The 16,409-nt window shown below is 40.0% G+C and overlaps 1 protein-coding gene and 1 long non-coding RNA gene across 2 annotated transcripts in view; one reads left to right on the top strand and one right to left on the bottom strand.

Moving 5' to 3' along the window:
- LOC148222685 (uncharacterized) overlaps positions 1-16,409 on the top strand; it is a 122,323-nt gene that overhangs the window by 37,788 nt on the left and 68,126 nt on the right. The gene's annotated exons all lie outside the window — the stretch shown is intronic.
- Positions 6,101-15,948, bottom strand: FETUB (fetuin B). Its single transcript, XM_014871569.2, has 7 exons — positions 15,693-15,948; positions 11,247-11,357; positions 9,734-9,821; positions 9,036-9,202; positions 8,102-8,215; positions 7,107-7,190; positions 6,101-6,622 (listed from the first exon to the last, which is right to left on the bottom strand). Exons 1-7 carry the CDS (start codon positions 15,912-15,914, stop codon positions 6,206-6,208), a joined length of 1,203 nt encoding a protein of 400 aa, XP_014727055.2. The 5' UTR covers positions 15,915-15,948; the 3' UTR covers positions 6,101-6,205.

Here is a 16,409-nt window from a genome sequence, read left to right as displayed (position 1 = left end):
ATATTAGAACCAGGAGCCCCCAAAACCATCATAAGTAAGTTTAAAATGGTTAAAAGTAGTCCCCCCACTTGTGGAACTTGTTGCCACAGAAAGGTCTGGATGCAAATACTGTCACTGGGGACAGAAATTGCTTAGAAAATCCATGGGCAGCAGGTCCTTACCTGGATACTAGAAGGACTCAGCAGAAGAGTACCCTTTCAAGTCCCTGCTACTATGATCCTGGGTGCTGGAAAAGTACAAGGGGAAAGGTTTGCTGAGAGGGGCAGGTCATAAGCTTCTAACCACAATTGTCTTTTGCCACTGGGAAAGATGGATACTGGGCTGGATGTACAGCTCTTCTGATGAAATAGGGATTTCTTTTGGTTTGGTTTTATCATATTTCATTGTAATTACTCAGAATCTCTTCCAGAAGATGGGGAAAAAAAGCAATGTAATAAATGTTGTGTAAATAATCAAAGACATTTGAAATATATCTCATCAGTTAAAAACTAAATTCCCATTATTACTGTGTTCCAAATTTCATCCCAATTTATTTATTACAACACCGGTTAATTTTTTCAAATGGGCAGTAACACTGAAGAAAGGCATTGGATTAGGTGATTTATAACATAATTCCCTCAGCCGTCTGTTGTTTGCAGATTATTCTTTTTTTCCTGTTCTGTTCTGGGTTGTTCATTGTGACACTCATCATTTTTTTTGCCCATAGTTTATGTATATTTTATGTATGAAATTGAAACAGTATGAATAAACAGTGGAAAATGTGCAATTCCTGCAAAATAGACTGTGGACATAAAGTAAGATTCTGTTCCCACTCTAGAGAGTTTTGTCCTTGATTTCTTTGGAAAAGAAAGATTGGACTCTATTATTAAAGCATTGACAAGAACTCCAGGCGCAGTAAGAGCAGTTAATTAAATATTGGTTGTACTTAAGTCAGGATAATTTATTTTTATCACTTCTCCTTCAGTTTGGTATCTTTTAAAAAACTTATCTTGTTTTTATATTTATTACTTTTAAGTTTTGTGTATTGCTTTAATGAAGCTATCTCTGTAAACAGATTGCTGGAAGGAATATAAATTTCTCTTGTGTAGTGTATCAAAACCTCGTTTATGACTTTCACCAAGGCTTGACTTGCAACAGTTAGGGGTGATCCACATCCAAACTTTAAGGATATGATAATCAGCATCCATCCTAAACCTCTCCAGAGCACTGGGAGAACACATCAAAAAGAGGCTTATCTTTCCCACTTGAAAAACGTTGTATGAAATGTGTAATAAATATAACTTTAAACTAGAGGGATAGGGAAAGGACAGCTGACACATAAAGGAGATTATATGCAATAACCAATTCCTCCTTTCGTGAAGTACAGCTGTAACTATTTACAGAGATCCCTGGTTTCTTAGGAGCGCAGCTGCTATGAGCAGACTGTTCTCTGCCTTCTGCAGAAGTGCTCCATGCCCAGGTTGGTGTCACCACAAGGCACAGCTCAGTCACCTGTGCAGGCAGCAAAGCCTTTCCCATCTCGTACTGAGCTGCTCTGCAGCCACTCCTGTTCCTGCTCTCAAGCCAGAGCCCAGCTAACACAGACACATGTGGTTCCAGTTGCTTAGAGGTGAATTCTGGGCTGGGTTCTTTTATTTCAATCTGAAATTCCCCAGAGCTTCAGACCTTATTGGTCTTGATGCAAAAACCAAAAAAGATTTGCAGTTCTTGGGGTGGTGCTGCACGGAACAGGAAAGCCCCCAAGTAGGATGGAAAAACATGTAAATGTGACATGTCTTATTTTTATCTGCTGAGTGTAAACAGGATGCCCCTAATGCAAATGCAATGTTAGACAAATTTGCTTTGGTTATGGTTTTCAGAGCAGCAGCTCCAACTCCAGCTTCCTCTCTCTGCCTGCAGCTTATTTTTCTTTACCAGTCACCAGTTTTTTATCAAACTTGTAGAAGTTTCATCACCTTGTCTATCAGATTTCATTCCAAGAGACCTTAAGTTCAAAAGCTATTTGGAGGAGACCAACTGTCAAGCGATCAGGTTGACAATGTAGTTACAGAAGTCTCATTGCTTAGGAGGTCTCAAGGACTAATACAAGGAATAAAAAAGGTGTCAGTATTCCTTGTCTTGTCCTCAGTGTCTTTGGCTGCAAACTGCTTTTTTGAAAAAAAACAGTTTAATTGTAAATCGATGACTGGAAGGATATGTTGAAAGATTGACCTTTTTGCAGAGGGGCTTAAGAGGCTGGGGGAAAAGGTGAGGTTAAGAATTTGATGTTAAGAATGGAGTCAGAGGGATTTCTACATCTCAGATGCAGAAGAAAATGCTTAACTATGAAATGTGTGCAATAGTAGGTTCTGAAGTCACACAAATAGAATTTATATTTAGTTTATTTTATAAAAACCTTGCTTTTAAAACCCATCTTAAGAACTTTGGTGTCTGGGTCTTGCTTTTTAAAATCTTCTCTTTCATTTGAATATTCCTATTCTTGCATTCATGGTGCCTCACCTATATTCTGAGATAAGGGCTTGAAAATATCAGATACAAATGTCAACTGTCCTGGAGGTCATTGACCATCATTTATCTGTGCCTGAATAAAAAACGTTGTTCATGTGAAATTGGAATGTTTGCTCAAATAAACATCAGACCACATTTTAGCTGGACGTTGGCTAGATAACAAGTTATTAATGGATGATACCATATGATCAATAAGTGTTGAAAAACCATAAAAATTGAAAAGTGAATTGGGAATTGTCTGCCCAAATCCATCTGCTTCTCATCTCCAGTATTGGATGAAGGACTTCTTTGTGTCACTGGCCTGTCTTCTGCTGGACAAGGACAAGCAGCACATAACAGTATAGAGTCCTGGGAAGAGGTGAGGAGTATTTGGGGTGTGGCTGGAGGGACACAGGGTGTGTTACTGCCCAGCTTTGCTCACATTGGCTGGAAGCTGAGATCAGGCCAGAAGATGGAGAGGTTCAGCACGACCTGGGCATGTTTTTAAGAGGATTTCCTGCAGTCCTGTGTCTCAGAGTCACTGTGTGAAGATAGGCTGCCCATGTGGGTGTGCTGAAGGGCGAATGCTGCAGTGCTGGCCCACTGACAGATTGGCATAAAGGTGCTGAATCAGCAGCAGGATTTGAAGTCCTGATGGCTAAATGCTACCAGCTGTTAATAATATCAATGCCATATGGGAGTGCTGCAGTATCTAGGTATGTCCTGAGGACAGAGGAAACACAGAAACTATACAACCTCAGACTCCTTCTTGTAATTCAGGAATTTAATCTTGGACATCAGTACTGGGCCTCTATTATGGTAAACACTGGCCCAGGTGACACTGAAACTGAGTATGGACTCTGTGCTGGAGTGGCCACAGCAAATAGAGGAAATGCTCATGACTGCACTGACCACTGGTGCTTTGTTGATCTCTGCTGAAGGTACAGTTACTGCTCAGATAAACACCCATTCTGGTGTTTATTTTTAAATCAGAAAAATCTTTGAATGCAAATCCCAGATTCAAGTTAGGAAAATTACTGATTCAAATGTGATTTCTGAGCCTCATCTGCAGAACAGGCTACACAGTATCCAAATGGAATGCTCACATTGTGCATCCAGATTTTCCACTTTCCCTGCTTATGGTCACACCAGCTCCACTCCATTTATCTTCACTCACTGTGGCTGTTCAATTTACTGTTTTAAGGAGCCATAGTCAAGAAAAAGAACTCAGTGAAATAGGGTATTCTTGGCTGTGACTAGCAGTTAATGAAGCTGATTTCTTCCTCAGTGTTCCTTTAGGGGAAGATTCTGGTTGTGTATGTTGATAAAAGTCTCAATAGCTTCATTAAGCTGATGGAGCCACAGTGAGAATAGAATCACCATGCAAACAGTTAATAGAAAGGACTGTGCAGCAGAAGTGAGAAGTGTGGTGATTAACTGAAAAGAAGGGCAAACCCTGTGTTTCCAAAATCCCTGACAGGCTGTTGCCCCAGTGCTCTGTTCCCTGACTCACTAAAGGCAGCCATGGGTGCTCTGTGTGAGGACATGGAGCAGTGCCTGGGATCCCAGATTTTGACATATGGCAGATCAGCAGTTCCTGTCCAGGGAAGGAGAACACACTGGTTGTGTTAGAGAAACCTGAGCTGGCAAAGGTGAAATTTCCCGAGGGAAAAACAAGATGCTGTAATTCAATGACTTGATAAAAAAGGGAATTCTGACACAGCCTAGAGCTCCTACTGCAATAAAAATGAGCTAGAATTTGAATTTTAGGATTTTTCAAGAACTATCTGATTTTGAAAGTTTTTCTACTCTGAAATGAATGAAACCAAGACATATTGAAATTTCTCATAATGTAGGATTGAAATGGAATTATTTTTGTCTCAGTTGATATGGTTTACACATCAATTTTTGGCTTATTTTAATCTTGGAAGCAATTAAATCACTTCTTTATATCAAATTTATGTTTGCAAGAGTTTTGCAGACTGAAAATGCAAACATAGTTTCTGTGAATATAATTCTACACAATATTTCAATATGATTTTGGTCCCACTCAAAAAAATACTTTAAATTTTATTTATAATAATAAAATAATACATTTTAATCAACTTGCATAAAGCTAGGATACTTTGGCAAAAACATAATTTTTTGTTGGAAGGCTTTTTAAATGTAGAAATTATGCAGGATCTCTAGGAATGATGCAGTATCATAAAAGCTTCAGAAACAGTATTTTATTGATTTTGTTTTGAAAAAATGGTTTTACAGATCTGGTGGCAACTGGAAAAAGGCTTTATGGTCTCATACAAACCCCTTAATTTTTGCAAGTATCAGTGTACTCCTGGCCACAGATGATATTTCTTTCCTATGTTCATTCTTTTTATTCTTGTCTTCTCATTTATTTATATTTGTTTTTGTCAGTACAATTACCATGTCTGACTTCAGTGAAATCGATTTTTCTTGGCTGCAGGCTGTGGAGTGTCCCTGTGGCTTTTATTATAAAGCAGTTAATATGACCTATCTCAAGAAAGTATTAGGCTGATTTTTTAAATCATTGTTTTTCCTGCACAGCAGCATCACTAGAGCATAACATGGATTTGATTCTCCACCAGCCAGAATTATGTGCAGAGGCTTCACATGTGTGTAGGTTCTTCCACATGCTTTAAGTGAGCTATGAAGCATTAAGAAAAAAATAATCTTACTTGAGATTTTCTACAGGAAATAAAAAAATAGGCTAAGCTCTTCACATTATAATCAAGAAATTTACTCACAAAACAGCAAAACTTCACTAGGTTTTGATGCTACTTAGGGCTGCAGTGCAGTTCCCTGTTCATACCCTGTCACATGCTGTGATGCTCTAAGGCCCCGGGAGCTTCCCTGCTCCAGGAGGGTTTGGTGCCGGGTGCCGGGCTCAGCACACCGGGGCTGTTCCTTGGTGACCTTGGGGACGGTGCTGGGAGGAGCCCATGGCCAGGGCTGGCCCGTCTTGCTTCCCTCAGGAGCTGCTTTAGGCCGAGGCTGCAGCATTTGGGCTCCAGCTCCTGCTGCATCACAGCTGTGCCTGTGCCTGGCCCAAGTCCAGACCTGCAGCCCCGTGTCCCTCACACCTCTCTGGGCACTGCACACTTGCTGGGACACCTCTGGGCCATGCCTGGCTCTGCCTACCATAACCACAGCAGCCCCTGACCATGCCTTGCTAACTCACATTCATGGCTTGACCTCAGACCTGCCTCCCTGCCCCTGAACTTAGGGAATGAACTGGCTCCTTCCTACAACCTGGCTTCATCCCTGAGTGTGCCCTGCTCGCCTCCCTCAGGCACCACACGACAGGCCCCTGTCCCCAGCCTGGCTGTCACACCTGGCTCCGTCTCCCCATCCCTTGGGAGCAGCCATCCCGCACTGGGCCCTGACAGATTTTGCTACCAAGGATAATTTTTTTCTGATGTCTTTGGGCTATCCCAGCCCTGCAAGTTATCTTCCACAGTTACCTTTCCTTCGTGCTCTGCCTGATGGGGGGAATTTGAGAATTAAAAGTCAAATACTTTATTGGAAAACGCCCCAGTTAAATTTATTTTCCCAATCTGTTCTTGTGCTTTCATAGAGCTGAGAATGCCAAAGATGAAGACTATAATAAACTTTATTTGACGGTGTTACACAAATTGAAAACCATGTTGCCATTTTGGCTGTTATTTTGTTGCAGATAGTTCGGCTGCTTGGGCGCTGGCTAGACTGCAGTAGGCTTTCTCGTTATCAAAGGATGGAGGATGCCATCTGTCTGCTTTGCTTCTCCTGGACATGAATCTGATAGAGAAAGTTCTTCAGGAAAAGGGAGAATAACTGGTCCAGTGACTGGTTTGGTCAAGTCTGGTTTGTTTACTTGAGTCTTTTCTCTATCACTACTGTGGGCCGATCCCACAGCCTTAGGAGGAACTGGCTGTCTGTCTTTAAGTTCATTTTGACTTTCTCGTAGGCTATGGAAAGTGATGTCCTCATTTGAAGGGGGTAGAATTTTAACCCAGCCCACTGTTTTTTCCAGACATGGGGAGAAAGGATTGGCATCTGAAGGGGAAGCCTGTTGATCCTCCCTGGATTTTCCAGGTGTCTGATTAGCTTCCTGGTTTTCCTCTTCAGTGGCGGGATCCTAAATAGCAAGGAATAAGCATTATCTAAATTGAAGCAATTCCGAATTCCTTCAGATATGAAGATTACCCTTCACATTAAGGATCTGCTGCATCTCTAGTCCTCCAAGAACAGCTACAGAACAGAGGCTCAAAGGATAAATGGATGTAACTACTTCTTGTGCCAGTGGAGATGGGTGCATGAAACTTGGGTAACTACAGTAATATCCCCTTGCATTCCCTCTGTGATTTACAATTTCATTGTGGTGCATTCAGAAGCATTCTTCAGGATTGTCTCTATACTCACTCTATTGCCTTTTTATCCACCCAACAACAGTCTGCTTTATCACAAGAGAGATTTTTTTTTCCTGATCTGGCCTTATCACTTTCTTGAAGCACATGTCTTTGTGAATTAGAAAACTTAAAAATGGCTAGGCCTTCAAAAGTTCAGTACTTGTGTTGTAAAGGAGTATTACCCTTGCAATATTAAGATTATATTATGAATACCTGATGATTGTAGATTTCACAGGATGTTGTGACAAACTCTTCCACACGACTTTTTACTAGAGAGCCTTTGCAGAAACCGATTTTCTGTAAGAAGAAAATACAAGCATTTTTTTCACATGGAGCCCTGATACTAAGCTCCTATCTTGTAAAAGAAGTGATTATGAAAGACTGAATAGTTACAGCTTCTAAGTGTATTTATAGGGATAAGCAGCTTGGGCAAACTTTTATTTTGGGATTGGCAACCTCACAAAGGCAGGCAGTGTTTTGATAAAGGCCTTGTGTTTGCAAAGGAGGGTTAGGTAACACAATAGCAAAACTAAGCTGGCTACTTAAGACCAAACTACAACAGCTTGCTTAAGTTCTCCTGCAGCAGAATATCCCTATGCAGGCAAATTGTGTGTGGAACATAGTATAATTTTCCACACAGAACCAATTTCACGCCATACTAGTGAAAGAAACCATGAAAAAAATGCTAATTCTAGTAGTTGTGTTTGTACAGGGCTGTAGGTATCATGGCTTGGATCTCACGTAAGATGAGGATGGAAATGTTATTTCTTGACAATACACTCAGTTTAGTTTTCCAGTTTCTCTTACAATTTTTCCTTTTGTTCCTAAATGTTTTCTTTAGCTGACCTGACTGTAGTATACTCTTCATGCACTGTTTGTGATTTATTGTCTAGGTCTGCTTCTTTGGAAGAAATCCTTTAGACTCATTCAGTTTTGTAAGGCAATGGCTACTCCACCTTTTTCTGGATGGTATTTTTTTGTTTTCTTTGCATATGGACTTCTGGTAAGAATTCAGAACTTTTGCTGAAATGTTTCTCCCTTCTAAAGCAGTCTGTAGAGTTACAAGACACTATAGAACTATGATCCATAAAAAGATGACTGTGGCTTTTGGTTCCTGTCTGCAAAGAGCGAAGGAGATAAATACTAAATATTCGCTGAGGAATCAAAGTATCTGGAAAACTGGTGCTTCTACAAGGAAAAATACTTACAGCTACTTCTGGTGGAAGTGGCTCACACATCGAGATGTCAGCGACTGTGTCACTTTTGGAGCAAGATGTCTCCTGAATTAAAAACTCCACAAAATATGCAGGACCAATGACCCACTGTAAATGAGAGGCCAGTGGCAATTAGAACTTGTGCATGTGACAAGAAGAATAAAGAATTCTACTGACCTTGAAATATATTAAAAACTCCTGCTCCTATGAAAAAAAGTCTGTAAGGAACAGGTGATACTTGGGGCATTACTGTTAGTTGTGTTACAGTGAATAGGTTTGTTGCCAGTGCTGCTTTATTACCTTATAAATGCACAATCTTAACTCATGGATTGGCATATTAGAAATGGGTTTAGATTTTGTCATAAGTTAGCATCCATATAGAACAACATAGCCAGAGACTCTCTTCAGTGTCTTGTTGACAATTTCTGGTAGTTTTGATGAACAGGATAATTTTACTATATCTGAAATTGGGGTTATAAAATGGAAGTGATTAAATAGTATATTGTAGTAATATCTGACAATTACAAAGAAGAAAAACCACTTTGCTGTCTACACATACTGAATTTTAGAGAGACTAGATAATACTGTGGTAAACAAAGAGGCCTTAGCCATGAGATCATGAGATCTCAGTCTAAAATTAGTTCTAAACCATGCTTAGACTCATTCAGTGAATTACAGGTATGTATTGGAAGGTATGACTGTGCTTTATTAAATACTTTCCATTAGGGAGTTGTGAATTCATGGTGGTGGAAGAAGAAATAGTTAACAGTGAAGCCTTTCTGAACTTTGAGAGCAAGTCTATGTCTTGACTTTTGCATAAAGCCTCTTCTTTTTGCATGAAACAGAATCAGAGTCTTGGGTCAAGAAGATCAGGAGTATGAAGAAGGATTCTTGAAGGCTAGAACAAGTCACATGAGCCTTGGCTTACCTGCATTGAAGCTCTTGTGACATTGAGGACAGAGAAGTAATGAGTTTCTTCACTCTCCTCATTGAACTTGGCAAGACTTCGAGCAGCAGTTTCCGAGTATTCAGGCTTAGTTGGAGAATCATCAAGTGGGCAGTCAGGACATACTGACCAAATGTATCTGCGTGGAACTTTTTATTCAAACACAACAATGTTTTTAGAGAAGGCATAACCATAAAAACATGCTGACATTGTAGGTCACTGTAAATGCATCTATGCCCCCAACCCTGCCCACTTGTCCTCCACTCCTCTGGAGTAAGAATATATGATGTGCACCCCTCCATAATTTTGAATCTTTATGTATTTGCAGACCCATAAAAATGTTGCAGTGGAGGCAGACACTGAATGAAAAATTCAGCCTATTGACAGTGGGATTGCTGTTTTTCCTTGCCTTTCACAAACCCACAAAAATGTTTTTTTGGTTCAGAGGGTAAAAGCCCATATAGAGCCTCTGCTGAGTGTCATAGAGGTTAAAATAGTTATTACTGAACTCTTTTGAGCTGCAGCACCTCCCTGGCCTTATGATCACTGACTTGAAAAAATCAGGGCAGCTGAAGCTAATGGAGATACTGCGTTGTCATAATTACATTTGAAATTTAAAGTAATGCTATTTGGCAAAGAATTTTTCCAGTTCTTTTATAAAGTGTATGTTAAAGACATACCTGGTTGTAAAGTGCACTCATAAGTATTCAGATGAGCAATATTTCTTGCCTGATTAATATAGATAATTGCTTTGCATTGACCATAAACCTAAAACAATATAAACATTTAAGAACAATTAGTATTGCACCCTTTACTGGTCATCTAGTACTAGACAGGGGTGGTTCATTTTCTTCTTGCAATCATGGAATTCATTTCAAGACAAAAGTTTTGTAAATACTCAAATGACAATAATGCACATTTCTAAGCATTTCATTTAAAAATAAAAGGCCAGCTCATCCCCTGGTGTAATTCTGAACTATACAGATGCAGTCCTTGACTGCTGGGTGGCCTGCCCAGGGCCACCCTTCTGGCAGCTGAAAAGTGCCCAAGTGTCACAGGGTGCTCCTGGGTCTCTGTCCAGGCTGGGTCTATGTCTGGAACCTGGAATTTAATCCCAGACATAATTCAGAGTGTCTGGATCCAGTCAGCTGTCTTCCATCTTTTCCCTATAATCGTAGGGAGAGTGGTAGGAAGACCCATAAAACCAAGTTTTGTGGCATGATAGGGTCATCCTTGCACATAAAAAACTCAGACTTTTTGGCCAAAAATAATACTGGCCTGTTAATATCCATTGTGCTTTTATATTTAAGAGTTGAAAGTATATTCTCTGAGACCTTCTTAGATATTCCTATGTGTGTGCTCAAGGCCTCTGGACATGCGTTTCTTGGCTTCACTGAAGCCATATGAACCATATAGGCTTTGTGCCCTTTTTCTGCTGAAAACACTGTAATGAGAAGTGAGCAGAATTATTTTTATTTTTTTCCTTGTTTTTAGTTGCAACGTTAAAATTGATTGGCCTTAGAAGAAGTTCAGGACAATTTAATCATAACTTCCTCTTTTTTCTTTTATTTTGTTTGTTTGGTTGGTTGGATTTTTTTTGTTTCTTTGTTAGGGTTTTTTATATGAACTTTGTTTCTTGTCATTCTTCAGTTTCTCAGAGTTTTTTTCACTTGTTCAGAACAGTTTTGGTCACCTGTAGCGACAGTCTTGGACCACTTTCTGTCTTTGCAGCTTATCTCGCTGAACTTTCCTTTTTCTCCTATTTCAGTGCAATTTATGCAAAGTTGTCAGAATAAAAGTAGAATTAAACTAAGCCAAAAATCACATATTATATAAAAGCATGTTTCTTTTATTCCCTCCTTGACAGGCTGTCTTTAAAATAAACTCTTATAGGGTTGCCATAAAAAGTAACCCATTATTCTAAATAGTGTCCTAGCATGGCTATAGAGTTTGGTCTCTTTATTAGCTCTGGTCAAAAACTTTATTTTAATTTTCACTTTTTAAAATAGATCTTACCAGCCTATAAACTGATTAGAAGGTACAGAGTAAAATGTGGATATTGTAAAATGGGCTTTGATTTTTTTTCTAAGCTTTGTTGCCCACTAAAAATGCGAGTGTAGGGATTTTGCAGTCATCAGTAGTACCTGAATAACTCATCATATGTGAGATTAAGTAGAAATATAAAATCCTTACAGTTGAATGAGCAGGTCTGGTGTTACAGTCCTTCCACAACTTTTTGCTGAGTACATGGCATTCAGTATCTACTACATCCAAGATGAGATAGAAGACAGAACCAGTGATCTCCTGAAAACAAACAAAAGAGCCACATCCCAGTTTTATATCAAACAAAGTAGGGACTCATAAAAAGGAGAGATGGAGAAATGGAAACATACAAGTGGAATGCATAGATACCCTGAAAACTGAACACTCTCAGTGACAAAAATGGCAAATCAGGTCCTGTTAGAACAGGCTTGATCATGCAGCTAGCCAGCTTTATATAAAGAATAATCCTTTGGTCAGTTTTGTTCTTCTGATTCTGGTACCAACCAGAACCCAAGAATAAAGACTAAACATGTTGATGTTTTCACTGTCAACTGCATTTTATTATCAGATGTGAAAGGTATGTTATTTTGCCTGAAATAAGAATGAGATTATAAATACCACAACTAATAAAAAACTGCTAACATGGGGCATTCCCAGTGGGCATTAGAAAGAGAAATATCTTATTTCTTAGGGCAGTGTCTTCTTCAAGTGTGAATGCTTTACACTTGCTGTAAAGAAGCAAAGGTTGCATTGATAGAGAAGCTTAAATATTCTCTCAGCTCTCAGGGAGTGCTGTGAGAGACCTTGCAGAGTCACATGGATGTCTCAGACTCACTTAAAGCTTCAGTCCAGTGCTGGAGTTCTGACCTGTGCTTAAGTCCAGAAACTTTTATTCAGTTCACTGCAGCACAAGGTGCACAAAGCAATTCAGGCTCAACTTTTGGCCAAACATCTTTCCAGGCAAGAAGTACAAGGAAGGACTAAAAGTACAGCTCTGTATATCTAGTGCTTGCATAATGTAGTGCAGGAAGATGAGATGCTGCATGGTGCAGCTCCTCATTCTGCTTCCACTGTAGATATGGGTTAGCACCTTTCCAGCAGATTTTTCAAGGATGCAGCTTAGTTGGATCATGTTTTATTTATATCCTTAGTGGAAAGCTGGAAAGAGGGCAACTGTCATTTATCCATCCTAAAGAACTTAGATGTGAGTATTAGCTGCATGTTTAGACTATGTCTTTGTTGAAGGGGAAAAAAAACCAAAACTGAATGACAGCAGTGTTCATTCATCCTTGCTTGATTTCATTGGTCTGTGGAGAAAATACTAAATGGGGCAACAGTCTTGTGGAAGTCTGGGGGCAATATCTGTATAATTTTGGCTTTAGTAATGGCTTCTGTTTAGCAGTGACTAAATACCAGTCCATAGGGCCTATAAAGCTGGAGTGCTGCTGACTTTTTTGTCTTCATACTGCTTAGAAAACCACTCAGTGGTATCTGCTCGAGTTCTGAGCAGATCGAGAGGTACAAACTAATCTGGTCACATCCTATAGAGATCTGTGGGATGGTGATTTTATGCGAGCTCTACCATATATACTAGTAATACTAAATCCTTTAAATATGCAAGGGTGAAACTAATAGAAAATAAATATAAAGAGTTATTAAATTGTTTCGTTACCATTGTCTCTTAATTCTATTCTTATGTATGCAAGTTCTCATGCTTTCTACTATTTTTTTTTATTTTCATATTGTCTTTATTTTCTTAAGTGTTCTATAAAGTGATCTGGTAATGCCTTGCGTTGAGATCTCAGGGTTTGCTTACACTAATCCTGAGGTTTAATTATAAGTTTCATTTTGAAGGCTGCGAAAAGATCAAAAGTTATTTTGACAAGGAGTGACACTGAGGTGCAACAGTGCTGTTTGTGCAGTGGCACAGCAATATCCCCACACCTGGCTGCAGAGATCCTTCTGTGGAAGGGACTAATCATAATTTTCTGTTTACATACAAGATATCTAAATGCCATGATGATAATTCTCTTGAATATGATAGCTAATACAGCTTAAATCAATAAACACAGAGTAAGACCAGTCGAAAAGTAATTGCTGTTTGCTGAAAATGTGTTTTTGAGTAGTGCAGCATTTGGTACAAGTTTGTAACTTTAAATATTACTTCTATGAGCAAAAAGCCATCACTAAGACTATCCACATGAAGAAGAAATAGCCAAGAAAAATGTGCATCTTTAAGGAGTCTTATATTTGGAATTGGTGACTTGAGCTTTCAGACTGGTTTGTTAAGGTATTCTGGGGGCAAAAGCACACAAATACCTCATTAAAGGAATGTTCTTATAATCAAATGTGTTTGGTGTTAGATGAGTTTCCTCACCTGAATCATGAATATTGATTATAAAGCGTGGTGATCTTAGAAACACTAAATACAACCAGGGCAGACCAAACTGTATTTCTTGTTGCCTATAGGTCTCTTGTATAATACCAGCTCTAATAAGCAGATAAGGTTATTACGAAGTCTACACATCTTTTGGTCTACCTGCTTCTGTATGTATCATCCTCCCCTGGGGAAAGGATAATTGGGGGCTTATTCAGAGCTCAGCAGATCACTGAAGGTTTAATCATCCTTATTTTAATTTTCATTAAAAGATAGTTATGCAAAGGACTTTTGATATCTGCTTAGTATTGAATAAGAGGTTGTATATCTTTCCATTGCCAAAAAGATCCCTTCCTCAGCACTGCTGGTGCCAGGCCACAATGTGTGCTGGGCAGCCTGGGAGCCAGAGGAGATGTGGCAGGAGGGTGACCTGGTGCAAGGGAAAGAAATAAAATATTTTGGCATGTTTCATAATTTTGGTTAAGTGCCTGTCAGTGAAGCTAATCATGAGTATCTTGTATGAAAGCAAGCACTGTCCTACTTGCATATAAGTTAATAGCAGATGGCTCATTAGTTTCAATTAGAGCAAAGCCGAACCACAGGTTGCTTAAGGGCAGATTTGAATTTGAAGTAACTTTGAAAATGTTTTTATCCTCAGTACTGCTTAAGAAAGTGAGAGAAAGGACCACTGACTGGTGCAGGGAAATAAAAACTTCTTAATTTTTTTGAGAGGAATGGGAGGTGGCATAAGGCTGTTTAGTGTCCAAGAACCCCCAGACATTGCTGACTGCTCCTTCTGTACTCAGTTCCAGCAGCAGCAACAAGGGGACAAAGGGCTTAGAATGTCTAGTTTGTTATTGCAATGTCTTGAAACACTTTATTTACAGGATACAGTAATAGATTAAAGAAATACTGAAAGTAAATAAGTAAATTAACCCCCAGATCAACAATGTATACTTGCTCTAAAGCAGTAAGTTAAGTCTTTAGGAAATTGAGTGACTGACAAATCACAACCAAGGACAAAAATTCTGTGCTGAGATATCTTTGGCACAGGTGAAGAGAGAAGTAGGGAGATACAGCATGTCTGCACCCACCATGCTGTGCTCTAGGGTGGTCATCGGGGGCTCTAACTATTGTCAGTAGGAAATAGCCCCAGGAGGTGGGGGGGTCTGAGTACTGAACTCCATGAAATACCTTCAGGAAGGGGCCTGAGCACCTAAATCCATGCTTGGTGAGGTAGATTCTGGGCCAGCTCACATGTATCATGTGGAAAAATTCTGAAGAGACCTCATCCGGTTGCTTAGTGGGCACATTCTGTCACCTGAGCAAGGCAATATTGAGAACATAGTGCAAAGCACAGAGCATCTTTAGCTGTGAGATCTCAGGCTGCTGGAGTCCATAGTGAGTCTGCAGGAGCCATGTCCTTGTAAGAGCAGCAGGAAGAAGTGTCATATCCTTGCCAGCACAGATCTTTAAGCATCTGGCAATGAGCCTAATTTTCTTTAGCGGTCAGAACTCAGCGTTTTAGGTAAGCTTAAGGGAAGTGAGCAGGTATTGCAGAGAATGCTAGCAGCAGGCTTCCATAGTGCCTAATCTGCTGCAGGCCCTTGTGAATTCATGTCGGGCTGTCCCTAGTTAGTGCCAGTAGATTCAGTTATTGTAGCACAAAATTGTCATAAATTAAGCACACACAGAGGAATACGATACTTGAGGAAATGTGAGTGATATTCTATAGGTATTTCCAGGTTTTTTTTGTCCTTGAACTGGTTTCAGATTTCTTCTGGAGAATGAGTCATCTTTTAGAGGTCTGTAAAGGAATTCCTTGGTCCCAAGCAGGATGTGCTTACACCTGTTAGTGCTCATATTTTTTGTGCAAAAACACACGATGACTTACTAGCCTTTGCACTCCAACTGCTCAAGGCAGTGGGAGGAAGGTGTAAAATGAAATTAAATCAGAGTAGTGGTGTTTCATATCAAATTTGAACTGATGCCTGGAGCTATTCCAAGGGCCTGCAGCAGAGAGTCATGACTGAGATTTGCTCTCTAATTGCCCACAGTGTGATGAAATTGTTTCTAGTCTGTGCATAAAGTTGACATGGCCTCTGGAGTCCTATGAATAGAGCTTTGCATTTGCCTTTTGAAATATTTCTTCATTCAAACAAATATTTCTAAGGAATAGACACAGGGAGAAACATATATTGAGCAAGAGGGCGACTTACCTGCGGCTGCTCTCGGGCGCTGACAACTCTGTAGAGGCTGAGTACATAGCCCTCTTCTCGGTCAGCATTGATCTGGCGGAGAGCCAGGTCTGCAGCCTCCTCCACTGCAGCGTCATCGCAGCGCGGGGAGAGCAGGGCAGCCCCTGCTCCTTGGCCTGGAGGGGCAGCAATGCAGGAGCAAAGCACCTGGGTGCCAAAGAGCATCCAAACGAGCCAAACCATTCTGCTTAGAGAGGCCAGTCAGGATGGAGGGGCTGAGACCTGAGTAAGATCACAGACTTTTATAGTGGAGCCCTGTCTCTTTATAAACTTGTGTCCCTTCTTTATTACATACTGACCATCACCTTTAAACCTGCAGCTGCAACAGTAAACATTATGTCAATGATCACGAGGTTTCACAGAAGTGTTGTTGCTCCCCCTGAGACCAGAGAGCACTTTTTCCTCCTGGCTTTCCGTCTCTAATTTGGACTTCACTGGCCAGATCATGCAATTTTGACCTCATAGCAAGGGATCAGAATATACACACAAAACTGCTTCCTTAAGTAACCAGATTTTCTTGAGTAAATCTATATGCAGAACAGGTCTGGCTCCAATTCTGTTCTGTCAGTGATCCAGTTCTGCGAAATAAAACAATGACAAAGATCTCAGTAATTTGAACAGAAAAGAAATGCCACAAGGTTGACTGATTTTGCACTTTGTATTTGTTAAATGCCAAAT

This window comes from Sturnus vulgaris, chromosome 10, assembly GCF_052056855.1.
Source record: "Sturnus vulgaris isolate bStuVul1 chromosome 10, bStuVul1.hap1, whole genome shotgun sequence".
In the NCBI taxonomy this organism is placed as follows: domain Eukaryota; kingdom Metazoa; phylum Chordata; class Aves; order Passeriformes; family Sturnidae; genus Sturnus; species Sturnus vulgaris.
The sequence above is the reverse complement of the archived record's forward strand: the minus strand, read 5'-3'. Positions and strand labels throughout refer to the sequence as shown.